At 40.4% G+C, this 18,697-nt stretch overlaps 2 protein-coding genes across 6 annotated transcripts in view; one reads left to right on the top strand and one right to left on the bottom strand.

The window, feature by feature from the left end:
• The window catches only part of CENPP (centromere protein P), a 348,698-nt gene that overhangs the window by 55,343 nt on the left and 274,658 nt on the right, over positions 1-18,697 (bottom strand). The window lies entirely within an intron of this gene.
• Positions 1-18,697, top strand: part of ECM2 (extracellular matrix protein 2) — a 60,859-nt gene that overhangs the window by 6,523 nt on the left and 35,639 nt on the right. For both annotated transcript variants that reach the window (XM_063426477.1, XM_063426476.1), the window contains exon 2: positions 15,145-15,463. In XM_063426477.1, coding sequence (XP_063282547.1) covers positions 15,184-15,463 — 280 coding nt within the window. In that variant the 5' untranslated portion in view covers positions 15,145-15,183. The remainder of the gene's footprint in view (positions 1-15,144; positions 15,464-18,697) is intronic.

Genomic DNA, 18,697 nt, shown 5'->3' with positions numbered 1-18,697 from the left:
CATGTCCCACACCCCGCTAGCTAATAGATGCCCCACCATGGGGCCATTTATTGTGGGGGGTATTTTTTTTTTTTTTTATAACAGTGAGCAGCCACAGGCTGTTCACTGTTTACTAGACATGCCCCTATTTGCGATATAGTGAGTAGGGGCAGATAAATCACTAATACTAAGTTATCTTTACTAAATGAAGTTGTCTGAAAGACCAATTTAGGTGTTTCAGCCTTTTGGTAGATAGCTCCCTAATACTGTGGGAATTAAGGAGCTATCTACTGAGCGGCAGCACAGATCGGATCGGAATTTCATTCATTCAAATGAAATGTCAAACGGAGCTAAAAGTACTGAATGCCATCCTAACATTAATGAACAAAGTGTTCTCATTTTGTTAGGACGAAATCCGGTGGTTTCGCCAGCGTCCTGCCTAAATGACACAACGTTCGGGAATACTGACAAGAAGCATCGCAAGATCCTGGAGGAAAGGTGAGAATTGTGGAAAAATGCTCTGACCACAGGAAATGGAGTAGACTTTGCTCCTCTGCTGGTCATGCATAGGAAAAATACACAAGACAAAGTAGTCCCTACTTCGTCTTATGGTTTAAAGAAAACTAGATCAGATAGGAAGGACAACCTGTGTGTGTCGTGTAGGAAGAGTGGAAATAGATACAAGAGTCGTGATATGAAGGAGCGGCCTTGAGGTATGATACGCATGGCAAAATTTAGAGAACCCAGCAGGGTCTGTAGCTCTTTGCGGTTGCAAGTACCGAGCTGAAGGTAGTGGTTGATGTAGGTAAGAATGTTTCTTATCTTGTCGTGTGGCAGGCTTGCTTGCATCGTGGTTGAGTGTAATTGAATACCCAGGAATGTGATAATCGTGTCTGGTCCCTCGGTTTTCTTTGGGGAGATTGGGACCCCTAGTTGCTCGAATAGATTGATGGTAGCTTTGAGGCTACTCGGAGGGGAAGTGTTCTCCTCGACCAGTAAGAAATCATCCAGGTAATGTAATACAGTAGGGTATCTGGCAATGTTCAATAGTAACCCAGCACAATGCTTCGGCAAATGTGTCGAAAATAGCCGGGCTACTTTGGACCCAAAAGTAAAGCGGTAGAAAAATAGTAGTTCCCGGACCACTTGATGCCATGCAGGTGCCACAGTGTAGGGTGGATTGGCAGCAATTTAAGGGCGTGAGTAATATCAGTCTTACTAAGCCATGCTCCGACCCCTGCTGTAATGGCGTGATCTATGGTAGTGTATTGAAGGGAGAATTCTTCAGAGGGTATGAGGGAATTGAGACTGGGGTTAGCTGATAAGTGTGGTGCAGACAGGTCAATGATGAGTCTCTGTTTAAGGGAAGATTTCCCTGTGACAATACCAATGGGGTTAGTGCGCCATTCTTTGAATGGAGGAGACTTGAAAGGCCCCAATAAGAAACCCTCAGCAACTTCTTGGGCTATGAGAGTGTCAACAGCTGTGGGGTTGTGTGGATTGTAGATTAGGACATTCCAGAATCCCGGACGGTATGTGTAGAATACCCGTGTGGAAGCCTTCTGTTAAACCAGAGATAAGGAAATCTACCAAGTGTTTAGACGGGTGATGTGACAGAAATGCTGTAAATACCAAAATGTTAATGGACGTTAGGTAAGGCTTAGAGTACATTTTATTTGGACGCATGGTTTGAAACAGATATGCAATAATCTACAACCGCTATAATTACAAGACCCAACATTGAAATTATTACATATCTGGGACTTGCCCAGAAACTTGATCGGGCGTCCCAATTTGTCTCTGGTCAATTTCTCTGGAACACCAGAGGAACTAGCTCCTTGCGTGGAGGCATGTTCGTCTGCCGTTTTGGGACAGAAATTTGTCGTATGCGCCGTAGAGGAGCAGTATGCACAAGCCGGTGTTCTTAGACCTGCAAAGTGTCTGCAAAATATGACGGTATCAATCCTTCCCCAGTTGGATTTTGTTCCATACTGGGAGAAGTCCCCAGACACTTTTGCAGAAAAAGACCTACGGTAGTCATAGAAGGCTGATCCACCATACTTGTTGCCCAGGTCTACCAGCTTGTGCATATAAAGATCAAACTCCTCTCGTCTATTGGGATAGACCGCACAGATGACGTCCCGGTAAATACCAAAGGCCAGTACAAACTCGGGAATAGTCAGTTTCCTGTTTAGGCGGGCGTCCCTAGATCGAACCACAACAGACACATCATCATAAGCATAAGTCTTATTCTTCACGATATCCTGGGAGGCAATTAGCAGAGAAGCCAGGTTGACGTCTTTACCTTCCAGGCTTTTTTTAGGTGCTCTGGGATCATATGAGCAGGGCTAACTTCCTGGTCCTCCTGGGTGATGGCTGGAGCAACTAATAGCAAGTCGGCTGGTGCTGGGGAAGCAGCAGCGGGTGGCCTGGCTGGGGTAAAGGCCGTGGTGACCGACTCAAGTTTCTCCAGCCTGGAGTTGACCTTGCTCATGGACGCCATGAGTGATGACAACATGGAATGTATGTCTCCTGGGTTGGATTGGCTGGGCCCTTCCCCGGCATCCATGTTGTTAGTTAAAGTACGTAGTAATTTGAAAAGCTCTGCTTTCCTTGCTGTAGCGGGGTAGGGGATTTGCCGTCTCCTCAATTCAGTGGTTATACGAGGGATCGTCCAGAATCTGATCGATGCTGGACTAGTTACCTCTCCTCCTTGTGTAGGAGTAATTGTTCTAGCCGGAGTGCTAGGGCAGGGAGAAATCCTCTACCCCTTCCTGAGACATACTAAAACAAAACAATTAATTAGTGTATGAAAAAACACCAAGATCGTACTGGCAGGTAAGCTAAGCCGGATGGCGAAACATTACACTTGTTTGGTGACAGGTGAGGCCCTACTAGTTGCCAAGTGGCTTGAGAGGCTCTATCTATGCGTTGGCGCGAGGGGATTCGAGGCCACCCGTCGTAGTGGCAGGATTGTAGGCCTCTCGGTGACTGTAACACAGAAAAACAGGGAAAGAGAGTGACAGGTGAGCCCTCTCCATGCGACATGCAAGGCGACTAGCTCACGTGTGGGCCGATGGGTGTTTGCCTCCGAACGTTGAGGCAGGGTGTTAGCCTTGCGGGACCACTAACCGATGGCAAATGCCAAGAAGGGGTAAATACCTATTGGGGAGCCTGTGACCCTATTGCCATTACTCTGGGGGGAGATGAAATGTATGTCAGAATACCATATGAGCAGGCTTACGTACCTGGTAGTATGAAATATCTCACAGCGAATTCGTGTGGTGAAATATATAAACATGGACAGCCTGAAATGGGTAAAAAAGGGTAATATAGTGAGTGTGGTCTGTGTGGGAATGGTGTTGACTGTGTAGCCCGTACCAGAGGTGTTTTTTAAGGGCTTGATTGTGGAGTTTTTAAATGGCACGAAAGTGTAGTAAATGCCATGACAACATAAATGTGCTACAAAGGCCAAGTGATGCAGTGTCTTCTAATGCCAACATTCTGGCTAGAAACTCTCTTTTCAAGTGAGAAAAGAGGAGGGGGTGAGGGAGGCCATGGCCTATATGTAAATGCACTATGCTAATATATAATAACAAAAAGGGGCAGGGATGAAATTAATTCTCTAAAGTGATGATGTATAGTTGTATATAATATTACTGTAATGTAAAGACGTATGATTGGTTGGATCAGTACGTGTGATTCAACCCGAGAATTCAGTACTTGGAAAAGGAAACCGTATCCTTATGTATATGTCGTGTCGTAGTTTAAAACACAGAAATTAGGCCTGTAACTGTAGGCTGAACAAAACTTGACTGAAATGGGTAAGTGTGGAAAACCCCTGAAAGCGTCGGAGTCAAATGATCCATACAGATATGTGAGTTGGTTTGTTATGGAAATCAATACAATTCTGATACCTTTAAACAGTAATAGAATTAATCTATATCTATTAAGCAAAGCAAATCGTTTAACCGAATGGTATATACATGAAATGATGAATGTAATCCACGAAAGGATTTATGCGAAATACATTTTAGCAAGAAAACCGAAAATCCTATGGCAAGGGAAAACAGAAACTGAAACGAACAGTTAATACGTATGAAATTTTTTGTGAAAAGGCAAGCGTGCTTAAGCATATCATGAACAACTGCCGAAAGGCGAAACAACCGAAACAGCTTTAGGCGAAATGACAACCTTTAACTAACATAATAAGATTAGCCGAATATTGCATGAAATGATTCCGCGAACGGCTTGTTCAATTTGCAACAGAACAGGGAAAAACCGTAAAGTGAGGACCCGTGCTGTACCGGACGCCGTGGGAACCGATCCTGGCATGACAGGTAGGTCTAACTTACGGTTTAGGAGTCCCTGGGATGCGATCTACGACTATGACCGGGGTCAGGAGAGGCTGGACAGACGGAAAGTCCTGTAACAGGATTCCTGGACACAGCTTGCCGCGGAAAAACTCGTGGATAGTGAAAAACCAAGATGGCGTCTGAGAGAACCCAGAAGTGGATCCTCATTCAACGCTGACCTCGAACGGTAATACAGAGTAAAATACCATAATGAAATGTAGGATAGTAAAAAGAGCAAGTCGGTTGACCTCGAACGGTAAGGAGCAAGGTAAGGGGTGTTCCTTAAGTAGGCCAGGAGTGGATAACAAGCACCTCCCACAATTACAGGCCAAATTGCCTTAAAATATATATATATATATATATATATATATATATATACACACATATACATATACACACACATACACACACACAATGATCACATGATTTGTGATTCTTTTTATTGTCACTTGATGAAGCCATTTATTGGTGAAACGCGTTTGGTTGTTTTTTAATGTATTTTATTATCTATTATTTAAGCAATATTGGCCCATAATACTGTGCTTGTGCCATATACCTTTATTTTATATTTCTTATAACATTTTTATTTAATTTTTACTATTTTATTTAACTCTTACCTGGCCATTGTAATCTTTGGATTTTTCACTCACTCAAGAATCCTAGGTGGGGATTACCACATACGCCTACGCCAATATACCACCTACGCCAATATAGTGAGCAGTATATTCCTGCTCACGTATATGTGAGTATTATACCTTTTATATACCTATTTGTTATTGCCAATATACAGAGAGCACTATTTGTTTTTATTTCTCTCTATATACCGAGAACTTGTACCTACCTACACCCATATCCTACCAGTGGGGGATCAACGCCACTGAATGCTACACACTCCTGAGCTGGCCATAGCTCTGAAATAGGTGAGTAAGAAGAACTGTTATTACCACCACTGCCATCTTCCCATTACAGTTTCACACTATTGGAATTTCTCTCCTCTATCTGCATGTTTCCACATCATCTGGACACCCGACTTCCTCGGATCCCACAAGGTCTATTGATTCTACTTATCTCTTCAATCAAACTTGGACTATTACCTCTTAAACTTTTTAACAGGACATTATTCCTTTTTATTCATTTTAATGTAAGTACGCATTGTTTTTACTGTTGTTTTATTACAGTTTTGGCGCGACCTATATTTTGGTTTGTACTATCACATGATTTGTATCTGGGTAGAATTAGCTTGAAGTAACGTAAGGATAAAATGACAATGACATAGTAAAGAAAACAAAGCTGTGTGTGTTTCCTCTTGTGGGATTCTCTGTCTTCATCAGCATTTTTATAATGTCTGTATATGGAAAAACATACACAAAAGAACAAAAGGAAAAAAGCATCTGTGATTAAATACCAGACTGACATGTTTTCAATTTTGGACTTCTGCTACAAAATTGAGCCATTATGTTCTGGTTCATCCTTGTTTATGTATTCTCAACATTACTCGGATCACTTATTTATCAATGCATACTTTTTTACACCCGCTATCCTAAGAGCAAACTTTCCGAGTGTCTTTTTTTATCTCAGGGACAGTATCTTTTTTGATTGCATACTTTTCTTTGTCCCCTTTTTTGATCGTATTATCCCTCTTTTCTAGGAGCTCTAAGTTTGGGGGCGTGGCCAAGCAACGCATGGAAGTGGTCGTGTAATTCACGAGCTCCGCCGATCCGTGGATATTACAGCGTGTCACGCAACTGAATAACTTCAAAAATAGCCCTCAAGGCTAACAGGTACTGGCCTGAGCATGATGGTGACGAAATAAAAAAAGAAACTTAAACAAAAGACGATATATTCACATTTAACTCTGCTGGAAGCGCTGAGCCAGGGGGAACAAGATGGCGCCGGCGAGCTGCGATCTCCCGCCTCTGAGTCTGATGCTGGAGACAGCTAAAGCAGCTTCCCTCCTCCATGCCTGAACCCAGCGATGGATGCCTCGGGGAGTACTGTGCTGCAAGACTTGAAAGCAGCCTTACACTCCGACTTCCTTAAAATTGCGTCTGACATCAGGGCAGACATACAGCCCATAGGTGACCGGACGACACATTTGGAGGACAGGACAGACACACAATACACTAGCTGATGCCCACTCAGCTCTAGTAGACAAAGTGAGATTCCTGGAGGGGAAAATAGTGGACAATGAAGACCGCGACAGGAGAAATAATATAAGGCTTCGTGGAGTGCCCGAAACTATAGGGCCGCAAGACCTGCCTAAATTTGTCCAAGAGATGTTCAGAGCCCTCGTACCAACACTGGAAGACTCAGATCTCCGCCTAGATAGGACCGACATACTCCCTAAACCCAGACATCTTAATGCAGCAACTCCCAGAGACGTCATTACCAGGGTGCATTATTTTACAGTTAAAGACCGGGTAATGCAGGCGTCCAAAATCAACTCAGCACTTCCAGAAAAATTTGCCGATGTCAAGCTATTCATTGATCTCTTATCAGCCACCATGTATAAACGGCGCACGTTTGTGCCCATCACCTCAGCTCTCCGCAAGGTGAACGTCATATATAAATGGGGATTCCGGCCAAACTACTGATTAAATGGAATGGCACAGAGAAAATAATCCTCATGCCAGACGGAACGAGAATGCTCAGAGAATAGAATGTCCCCATGGTACAGGAGGACAATACAAGATCACCTAGCAAATCACTGCCGTGAAAAGTATTTTCTCGCAGTTATGTACCTACCTAAGTTTAATATTTGATGACTGATTGTATTTATGGCTGTACTCACGGCAATGTGATTCACAGTCTTAAATCCACACTCGGTGGAGAATTAATGTTCGTGTATTACTGTTTAACACAAAAGCGTATTTGACTATTCACCAAAACTACCACTCGCCACACAGGTGGCTTGCATCTAAAGCCACTCTATACCGTATATAATACTGGGCCACATAAGCGTGGCTAACGGGCTATTGTACATGGTTATTGTTGTTTTTACTCTGTTCTTTCTGTCTACACGTTGGCCTATACACGCTGGTACCAAGCCAGTTGAGTCCAACCCAGCCCAAAACCTGCCTGGAAGCGACGTAACTGTACCATACAATCGAGCTTCACAGGCCATAATTATGACCATCAAAATATTCTATCTAAATACTAAAAGGCTAAATTCGCCTAATAAACGCAGGCTAGCCCTCCGAGCCGCTAAAAAAAAAAGCGCTCAAGTGGCGTTTTTTCATGAAACACACTTTTAGTGGGGCTCCAGACCTCGGTTTAACTCCCCTTGGTTCCCATCCGTCTATCATACATGCTACAGCAGAAAAAAAAGAGGAGTATCATTATTAATCTCCTTTTCCTTAATTCGTAAAATAAGTAATAAAAAAGGAAGGTATCTTATCCTTTAATGTTATATAAACAACCACCCCTTTACTCTATTGCCCAAATTAAAAACCAGCACATGTTTTTAACCAATGTCTTTTCTTTACTGAATGTACACAGCTTTGGGGAGGTAATTTTTGGAGGCGACACAAACTTTCTCTTAGACAGTACCATGAATTCATCCACCTCCCGGACGGCATCCTCTACCACATTGAGGAAAAGATGTACGCAGACCTTGCAACTTTGCCAAACAGTCATGATTCACAACTATGTTGACCCGTGGAAAATCACACATCCCTCAGAAATTGACTACACATGCCACACAGCGGCACATAACAGCTATTCAAAAATTGACAGATTCCTGATCAAAGCTACTTCCCTCCTCAAAGTAGTAGACGCGGCCATCGGTCTCATACCGTGGTGTCTGACTCCTGCGGCATATTGAAGGATGCCAGACGCTGCGGACCCATGCCAATTTGTAGCCCCACCTACACCCGCGGTGTTAACGACGTTGGCGAGCGTATGACGTCACGTAAAGATCGCGCGCCCACGTTCTGGGGTCAGAGGCCGGGTACAGCCAATCTGATTTAAAGGAGACTTATTTAAACTTTTTTCTTGCCTTTCCTCATTGCCCTGTCCTGGTTTCCCTTAGTGGTTGTCCGAGACTGTGTTCTTCAGCATTTATTTCTGGTTATTGACTTCCCTGTATTCTGGTATCCTTAATTTTTGGCTTTCCCTCATCTTTGTGTCTCCTTCTGTGTCCCTGACCTCGGCAAGTATTCTGACTATTCTCTGGTACGTTAAGTCCGGCCATTCTAAGGCCTGGTAAGACATTACCTTTAGTCCTAGGTGTGATATAATTCTATGTGCTGGATCAACTTGTAATCCTGACAATCATGTTCTGATAACATTGACACTAACCAAACAATTTCCCTTGAGTGGTCAAACCACCTGGGGATTGAATGAATCCCTACTCAATGACCCAAATATTATTTCCCAGATCAGACAAGATCTCCAAAATTACTTTGCGGAGAACAAGCTCCATGACACATCCCCAGATCAAATCTGGCTAGCTCACAAGGCGGTGATTTGCGGCTGCTTTAGTAGGCACGCCAGCTATGCCAAGAAATAACGCCAAGCCCAATACATTTCCCTGATAGAGATACTGACACATATGAACAAACACAATCCCACCAATACTAGACAAATCAAGCTGCTTAAGCTACAAACTAAATTAAAGATGCATGGAGTTGTCCAAAACAACACACCTGCTCCAAAAATCTAAGCACCGATTTTTCGTTTCGGGAAACAAAGCGGGCGCGAAGTTAGCCTTGCAACTAAAACAAAAATCAGTCGCCTCCAGGATTGCATTTCTAAACAATGATGAAGGTCAAAAAGTTATTGAGCCGAAAAATATTGTAAATGAGTTTGCTAGGTACTACCACAAATTGTACAATCTAAAAGAAGACACTCACACAGTGATCCCAACTCAAGTAGAAATTGACCAATTCCTAGCTTATGTCCATCTCCCCACACTATCACCTGCTGACGTAGATTCCTTACGAAAACCAATTTCCTTGGAGGAAATCACTAAGGCAATCACTAACCTGCCGGCCCACAAATCCCCAGGCCCTGATGGTCTCCCCAACTGGTATTACAAAGAATTCTCCCAACTGTTATTCCCGCATCTAGTGCCTCTCTATAACCACATTATACACAGGGGAGCACTGCCTGCCGAATTGCTGATGGCCCACACCTCTACCCTACCAAAACCTGGCAAACCACAAACCCTATGCAAAAATATCCGACCCATCTCTCTCCTCAATGGAGACGCCAAGTTACATGCACAAATATTCAGCAATCGGCTTGCCCTGATCCTTAGAAAATTGGTACATAATGAGCAGTCGGGCTTTATTAAAGGCCGCCAGCGCTCCGACAACACACTGAAAATCCTTAATGTGCTGGAAGCCATGGAAGGGGGTCTCTCTGAGGTATTTTCTCTTTGCATTTGACGCGGATACGGATTTTGACAGACTAAATTGGGCATACATGCGACAGGTGCTTCTGAAATACAATTTCTCTCCAGAAATCCAAAACATTGCAGTTTCAGAGAAACATTGAAGGGTCAAGACTACCTCTAGTACCTGTCTACTAGACAGCCACTAGTGGCACTTTCTGCAGTTTAACTCCATAAAGCAACACAGGACGTCCATCGTCTTCAAATGCACCATAGGAAAGCATTGAGTCAAACTACACAAAAACTGTTGAGGACTCTCTTTTAAACTCCTTATTGAAAGTACACAGGTTATTTCAAAATAATTTTCCATATTCAACTCAGAAGCCTCCACTCATCCTGTCATCTGAACAAGCAAGGGCCAATACAAAAAAAACAACAAAAACTCCTAAAGAAACATGTATAAACAGTCTCTATTAAGACACCTCTTAAATCCATGGGTCCTCTTAACTGGAAGAGGGTTTATCCTCCTACTAATGTTACATAGTTATATAGGCTGAAAATAGACATCTGTTTATTGCTGTTAATCTAAAAGAAGACAAAAAAACCCTGTTTGAAGCACTTCCAATTTTGCAACAAACTAGGGGGGAAATGCTTCTTCACCCCGGAATGGCAGTCCGATTAATCCTTGTATTAAGAAGCTATTATCCTACAGTTGAAAAATGATATAACTGAATTTTACGTTTTTGCAAGTATGCATCTAGTTGCAGTTTAAACATCTGTATAGACTCTAATAAAACATTTTTTTGAGGGTTGCAGGACTGCACAGATGCCTGCTATAGCACCTGAACTACATTTGCCACAAGACTCACTTAATCTAAAAGCTTATTAGACATCATGGGAAATGTAGTTCACAAACATCTTGTGTGCCAAATGTTCAGCACCGCTGCGCTTAGATTATAGTTTGACACGTTGCACATGCTTTCCAGTTTGAGCCATTAAGAGGTTTATAACTTTTAGCTACACATAAAACAAAACAAAAAAACATAAGAGTTCTTTTGCTTTATATTCTCATTACACATCCACAGACTACTAATTAAAGAAACCAGTTTATCAAACTGATCATGCTTTTGCATTATCGACCCCTGCATTGGTGGAACTCCAGAACAGCCGGCTGGTAAAAAATACTTGCTAAACACAGAAGGCTGTGCAATATACACTGAAACGATTCTGTGAGCAGCTGTCACAACCGAAGAAAAGCAGCAGACTTCAAATCTGCAAAACCCCAAACAATTCAGCAGAAACTTCGCAGACGGAATTGGCTTGCATGCAGATTCTGAACTTGTGGTAATGTACAATGTCCATCTCCCCTACCACCAACACTGCAACTTTGTTTTCCTGATATGTTTAGCTCCTGGTTAGATAGTTATTTGGTGTTCGATTTCAGGATAATTTTACTTTGACATTACAAAGTCCAATACAGAAAGCTGAATCAGTTTACTTTCACTTAACAAGTAAAAAGAAGCCTTCTAGTACTCTTACATTGGCTTTATCAGGACACTTGGATATGAACTAGAAGGGCAAAGTAGAACGTCATAAGTATAATCTAGAAAGGAAAGAAAAAAGGATTATTGGTGTACAGAAAGGCTGTTCCCTGTTGTGGCTGCTGTAGATCCTAGAATAACAATGCTTCCTACAGGTGTCCGCTTTCTTGAACCATGGAAAAATGTGCCCCTTTTAAAAACCTTCTATCTGCTGATTTTGTGAAAAAGAGTTGCAACAACATCGGGCTACAACGCATTTGAAAGAAGCTTTCTATTTTCTAACACTTTGTGTGGAAAAATTAAGTGGGAGTAGATGCAATAACTTGCACCTTCTACCGCAATTTCAAAATGCACACAAAGTGCAAAAAATACATTATTTTAAATAATATATTTGATTTCATTGAAAAACTTTGGGGTCATTTGAACATTGTTTAGATTGATGAATGCATGCTTATATTTCTATGTGTTTATTTGAAGGATATGGTATGCTAAGAATCTATCCTAAGGACAGACAAATACAGCTTGTGATGGGACAGTGGGGTTATTGGAGCATGTGCAATGTCATATTCTGCAAAGGTTCCTCAGCAACATGGACCACTACTAATGCCAACTAGCTATATCCAAGTTTAACATAGTATATACATAGTTGCACAGGTTGAAAAATGACCAAAGTCCATCAAGTTCAACCATGAAGCCCTAATATACATCCTACTGTCTGACTGCTGCAGGGCAAGGAAGATGCATGAGTAATGATGCTAGCTGCTGTGAAGGTGAACTGGATTTCATATGAAAGATGAATTTCTATTGCCATGATGACAAATACAAAAATCAAAGGGTTTCCATATACTCCTGGGATAGATCACAATATTACAAATGCATGTGACATGGAATTAAATAGATCTACTCCATTTTTAAACTGTAAATATTCAAGAACTTAAACAACCAGCAGATACACGATTTGCCTTTTATTCCTCCAGTTATGATAAAAGCCAATTTTCTTTTTCTAGAGAAAAAAGGCAAGCAATTCCTGAAAGACATTTGTAGTCAATTCAGAACACCTGGAAATGGTTATGAATAAAAATTGTTTATGTGAAAAGTGGATTGGGTTAACAGTGAATGTAACTAGAGGCCCTTTAAAAGGACTCCAAGCTATTCTTGCCTATGTAAGCATTTTATTTAGAGAGAGCATTCCCAGCTGTGCCCTGGCAGCCGAAGGACCAAATGTATTGTGCTACTTTCTCGCTCACTAACAGAGAGATTTAAGATCTCTAAGTAACTGTGTTAGCTGAATCATTATAGACACACTACCCTCAGGGCTTGAGAATAATTTCCCACGGAAACATACAAGTTGCAACAATACCACAGCCTTATCTCGCTTTTTTATAAATTTATGAGTTTGATTGCTTCCTCTCATTTCTCAACTGGAGACTAAGGCAGCATCTCATTAGGTTGAATTTACAGGTAAAAATGACTTTAAATTATATAAGTGGCTTGTTAAGTCTGGGATTTTCAGTTCAGTGGTTCGTAACGTTAATTATATATCATCTTCTGGTTTTAAACTGAGCTAGTTTCTTTTTAGATTTAATTTAGTCCACAGTGCTGGGGATTCATGTGTTAAACGAGGCAGATGTTTCTATGAAGGTGAATTTATTTAAATAATGTTTTGTCCTATGACAGAGATTTGGCACTCAAGTGATTGTGAACTACATTCCCCTAGAGATGCTCAGTGGCTGTGGAGTATAGTTCACGGACACCAGTGACCTAAATAGAATAATCACTATTATTTATTTAATTAAACTTCAAACAAAAACTGTCTGGGATTCATGATTTGAAGTTATATACCGTTAACAAACAAAGTTCTAGCATCTGTTATCTATTTTATTTAGTGAGCATAGTCACATTTTCTGCATATGACAATCAAATTACTGTAATAGTTAATCTGATCTTCTCTGCATGCTTTCATGATAGAAGGCTGAACTTGATGGACGCAAGTCTCTTTTCAGCTATGTAACTATGTAAGATCATTCTCTTCCTATGAAGTATGATTCTAAAATTGTTGGAAATGCTGGCAAGGCATTCACATGTGTGCAGTGTGTCTTAACTTAAAGCTATACAAATAACTTTGTTGTGCTACAACAAAAGGAATCCAAGATTGGAGTTTAGAGACATGCTTTGTTTTGCATTGAATAGGTATTTATCCACTTTTTGTTGTGTAGCAGCTTCTTATTAGAATTATTTATATTGTCCCTTTCATTTAATGAAGGTTTAATGTAATTTTATCATGGCACAAAAGCACACTTGTTAGAAGCAAATTTGATAGGTTACAGTTGTGACTGATTCTCTTTGCACATCTGGAATATGCAATGCCTGGTAACATTTGTCAGAATTGCTCGTGCTTTGCCTGTGATTATATTGATTATAGTCTTGGCTTTTACTTGCCCATTCAAAAATATTCAGATTCTTTTTTTAATTGCTTCACTGCTTCTTTAGGGTAATTTTCCTGCTGGCAGGTGAACTACTGCCCTGTGTTATTTAGGAATTGATATATGATTTTCAGTAATGTCTTTATTCTTAGTACTCTTTCATAAAGTCTATCTTTGTTGGGAACAGTGCAAATTGTTTCCCTGTTGGATAGTTTATACCATCTTTACTCTGTCTCACCAGCTTCAGAATTAGCACTTTATCTAACAAATATACTCCTTAACCAATGAGCTTGGTGGACAGCCTTCCCTGGGCAGAGCTTAGGTTGTGTTGTGTAAAAAGTCCTATGAGGGATATTCACAGTTTGGAATATTTCGTTGCCAACTCAACCTCAATTACTCATGCAGAGTTTTTATCATGGACTGGTTGTGTTATCCCCTTGGTCTTCATGATACATTTGCTTAAACATACAGCTGCTAACTTTGGGATCCATGAGAAACTGGTATATTAGAAAATGATGCAATCCTTTCACTGCACAACAAATTCAGTTAAAAAAAATTATGAACTGCTAAAGGATGCTTGCTCCAGAGCATTGAAGGGGTGAATACTTCTGTAATCAAACACAGTTTATTTCTATATATAAAAGAATAGGAAAGAAACGTTCCTTCAAACCATAGCAGTACGTCTAATTGGTTACCAAAGTAATTAATCATCCTTTAAAGGCTTACTCCAATAAGATGACTGCCTCTGTGATTTTAAAGCAGTCATGATTCCTGGAGTCTGTATGTGGAGAGGTTTGTTATGCAACACTGTACATATGGATGTGTAGCTCCACCTCCTGCAGCACAATTAGGGTGTCAGTCCGCCCGGAACAAAAGTTCCAGGCTGATTAATGTGATATCAGTACAAGTTTCATTGTCACTGGCTGACAGTGGTGAGCTGACACCAATGAATGGAGACAGTCACAGCATTCCATTTCTGCAACTTTGCAGTAGAGCATCACTTGATCACCAGGGAGCCTCAGACCCTGGCGGGGATCCAGTTAAAAGGGGGCAAACCATTGCTAACTTGTCAAAGGTCTGTTCAATAACACTTATCTCAATGTATCCTGAAAAGTCATATTTTTTTAACCATAATAAATTGATTCCTTCTTAAATGCAAATAAGTAAAATGTTATACAACTGAGTGAAGCTCTGAAAGTTTCAGTACTGAAATGCTGACATGGAACTTATCTTATATCTTTTCATAATTATATTAACATCCACTCTGGGAATACAGACAAAGCAGAATCAGACATGTATGCTCAATGTATATTATATTGGACAACCATTACTGATGTAAAATCATGGTAGAATTGACCTTCACTACTTGTAAAGGGTTCTTGTGCTGTGATTCAGATACAGAATTAGAGAACCAGCCCATAACACTTTGAGCGTTGTTTGTGGTCTTTCTGTTAAAAGAGAAGATTCTCTTGGGAATCCTATATCTGTATGTTTATTTCTAGAATTTGAAGACACTCCATTCACCTGGATTTGTACCGAGAATACAAAACATGAGGGCTCTACCACTTATTTGCCTGTTGCTGCTCATCAACTTGTATATTTGCTATAGCCAGGAAGACCACTCTTCCAGTCCAAAACGACAAAAAAGAAGAATGTTAAATAGACGCAAAAGAATAAAAAGTTCTACAGGCAGACAACAACTGAAAGAGTCAACTCCCATTACAGCTCCAGCATTCGATATGCCTCTCTACAACGATGAAGCTGTGGTACATATTTTAAAAGCTGTGTTAGGTGTGAACGAGCAAGCGCCAAGTTACAACATATTACCAGGTAAGAGAGACAATATATGTGGCATGAAACATAAGACCCATTTTACCCAACTACATAAAGTAAATAGGTGTTGATAAACATGTCTTAATAAAAATGTATATCGTTATATGATATATATATATATATATATATATATATATATATAAAATATAATGTGCAGTACACTTAGAATGCATTCATGTTCAGCTGAGTGCAGTTCTCTTGGTTTCAAATATTAATATATTTGGGAGTACAGGCCAAATCCCAGTTTTGCACATTCTCCCTGTCACAGGTGTGTCATGCCCAGGATGTATTTAACCTTACCCTGCAGAGAGTCAGAGGAGGAAAGATTTCCCAAGTAAATGGGTCAATCTCAGAAGAGCATGCAATAGTTTACTGGGATAGGACCTGCCAAAAATGGGGTATATCGGCTTTGTGGCAGTCTTATGGAATGTATGATCATATACTGTAGCTAAACCAGGGCTCAACAAATCTGGGATTTGTGAGCCTGTTCAGCCTCGGAGGTGACTGGCAGGCGGGCGATGGCAGCCGGTTCATGGAGAGCTGAGGGAGCGAGGCGGGCGGCTGTGAGTGTATGTTTGTCTGTGTTGTGAGTGTGTGACTGTGAGTGTGTGTTAAGATGATCTGCCCCCTCCAATCAGATGTGAAAGGTGTTTTTACTCACCTTTTTCCCCACGCCTTGCTGGTGATGCCACGATCTCAGCCAAACCAATGCTTCCCCACAGGAAAGCATTTGGAGACCATTGCGCATGCACAGCAAAATGCTGTGAAAAGTATGCAGGGACAGAACATAGACTTCAGAATAACTACATTAAGCTGTAGTGGTTCTGGTGACTATAGTGTCCGTTTAAGAACTGTATTTTTGGCATTGAAAATCCTGGATGCTAACTTTTTTAGCTGGCTCCTAGATTTATTTATTTTTGCCTTGGTTAGGTGTTTGGGAAAAAAACAACAACTATTACATTCTGTGAGCTTTGCAATTGCTGTTACTGAACAAGTGAGTACGCTGGATCTTGTTTGTTGTATGAGTTGGCCCCAGCAGCAACCTTATAATATATGCATGTTCGTGTAAGTTCAGCCCACTTGGTTTTATATATACCTATATATATATATATATATATATATATATATATATTTAAAAATGCTTCTTAACACACACACTAAAATCCCCCCTCACCCATAGCCTAACCCTACACACACACATTGCATCCACTACAGAGATACACATTGCATCCACTACAGAGATACACAACATCCCCTGCACACATACATACTGCATCCTATACACACACACACACACACTACTGTTGCCATTACATTTAGTGATATACAGGAATCATAATTTGCAAGTAACATTAAACAAAAAAAGTTACTAAGGATTCTTTATCGTCTATTATGGGAGAAGGTCCATAGAGGAAATTACAGCATGAGTTACCAAACCAGGTGACACCACCCATAGCGATGCTGCTTCTTCCAAGTACCATGCATTAACCAATTGATGCACATACATGCATGCTTCTGCCCCATTGATCAGGTTAATTAGAATTTTATAAAGATGGCAGGTATAAAAAAAAAAGGCTAGGGTACTGTGAGGTGTATTTCTGTTAGAAACACCTCCCTCCCACCCTCAAACTCAGACACGTTTATTTGAATATGTGATTATTTCTTTCGATTCACAAAACATTGTGACAGCTAATATGTGAGCAAACAGCTTTGTTTACCAAAATTACAGAAGCTGTAATTTCCTACTGCAGGATGAATCCTTATTTCCTTTACATCTGTAACATAAAACCAAACAATTCTCAAAAAAAAAAAAAAATGGATCCATAGAAAAATGCTTGTGAGACAATCTCAGTCCATATGCTTCCATTTAATCAAGTCGGCTGTAAACTCTGGTCAGCCTAGGACATCTGGAGACATGGACATTGATTTTCAGTTGTGTTATTTCAATATTTGGTCAATCAAGCAAGAGTTTAAAGCTTTTGTATTGCTACCCGTAAACCAAATACTAATTTAAAAGCCCACATAATGGTCCAAAGACTCCACCCACATGTATATTACAGTCTAGAATGATGATACCAAGTAAAAAGTGAATAACCGTGGCTGGTAAATTATAGGCATGGTCTTCTTGATGACCAGTAAGGGATATGAAATAAACATTGTATGTGGCTTGTGGTCATGACATCTAATGGCAAAATTGATCCAGGAGAAAAATGGGATCTTTGCATGCTGTTACAGCTTCCACTGTGGTAATTTACGAATTATATAGCTGTATTCTTGTTCCAATACCACATAATTACAATCTACATGATGTAAAGAAGCAAGTATACAAATAATTTGAGAAGTCCATAGTAAATATTAACCTTTTATAAGGAGAAAATGTTCAGTTGCACTTTTGTGGGGGGAAGCCTACTCAAATGAGACAGGTAAGATGAACAACTGACCCATAAAAACAATCAAATATTTTATTTTAAAAATATTGTGGATTTTATTATGCACAAAAAAATTCATATTAATAAAGGTCATGCAATTTTCCAATAATGGCTCGTAGATGAGGAGCTGATCAGATTTTCTACTTATCAATTGTCTGGTTTGTGACACTAACTTTATACCAACATTCTTTGAGGGTCTGAGATGCATTAAGTTATGTATCTGCGTTTTGTCCTTACATAGATCATGCAAGTACATACTAAGGAAGTTATGCCAAAATCTCATTTTGTGTTCAAGAATGCTGGTCACAAGAACTTTTGGCAATATGCACATTAACATTCTTTGTGAAACCGATATGCATTAAAGGGACACTCAAGACCCATAAAGCACTTTAGCTTGCTGAAAAGCTTTATGCGTGAAAAGTGCGTCCTCTTTCTCATTTTGCAATAGAAATTAACACTATTAGAAATCATACTCGTTAAACTACCCTGACTTTTCAAGCAGACAACAGGTCTTGTTACTTCCTGGTTTGGTTAGCTTAGTTACACTGAATTCAAGAAGCAGCAATTGCCCAGAGCACCTGCCTTCCAAAGACTTCTCATTGACCTGCAGTGGAACGTCAGTGATGGAAAAGTCACAACGTCTGGGCGGGTTATAAGAAGAGGGCTTGCAAAGGCAGCAGATATAACTCCAGTGAATAAATGCATAATACATCCATGCAAGTTTTCATTTGGGGTATATCTACTAAACAGTGATTCGTACGTATTTTGTATTTGGGCAGTGTAGTGTCCAATAAGTTACGTA

Source organism: Pelobates fuscus, chromosome 7, assembly GCF_036172605.1.
Source record: "Pelobates fuscus isolate aPelFus1 chromosome 7, aPelFus1.pri, whole genome shotgun sequence".
NCBI classification, from domain to species: Eukaryota; Metazoa; Chordata; class Amphibia; order Anura; family Pelobatidae; genus Pelobates; species Pelobates fuscus.
Note: the sequence above shows the minus strand (reverse complement) of the source record. Positions and strands in the feature narration are given on the sequence as shown.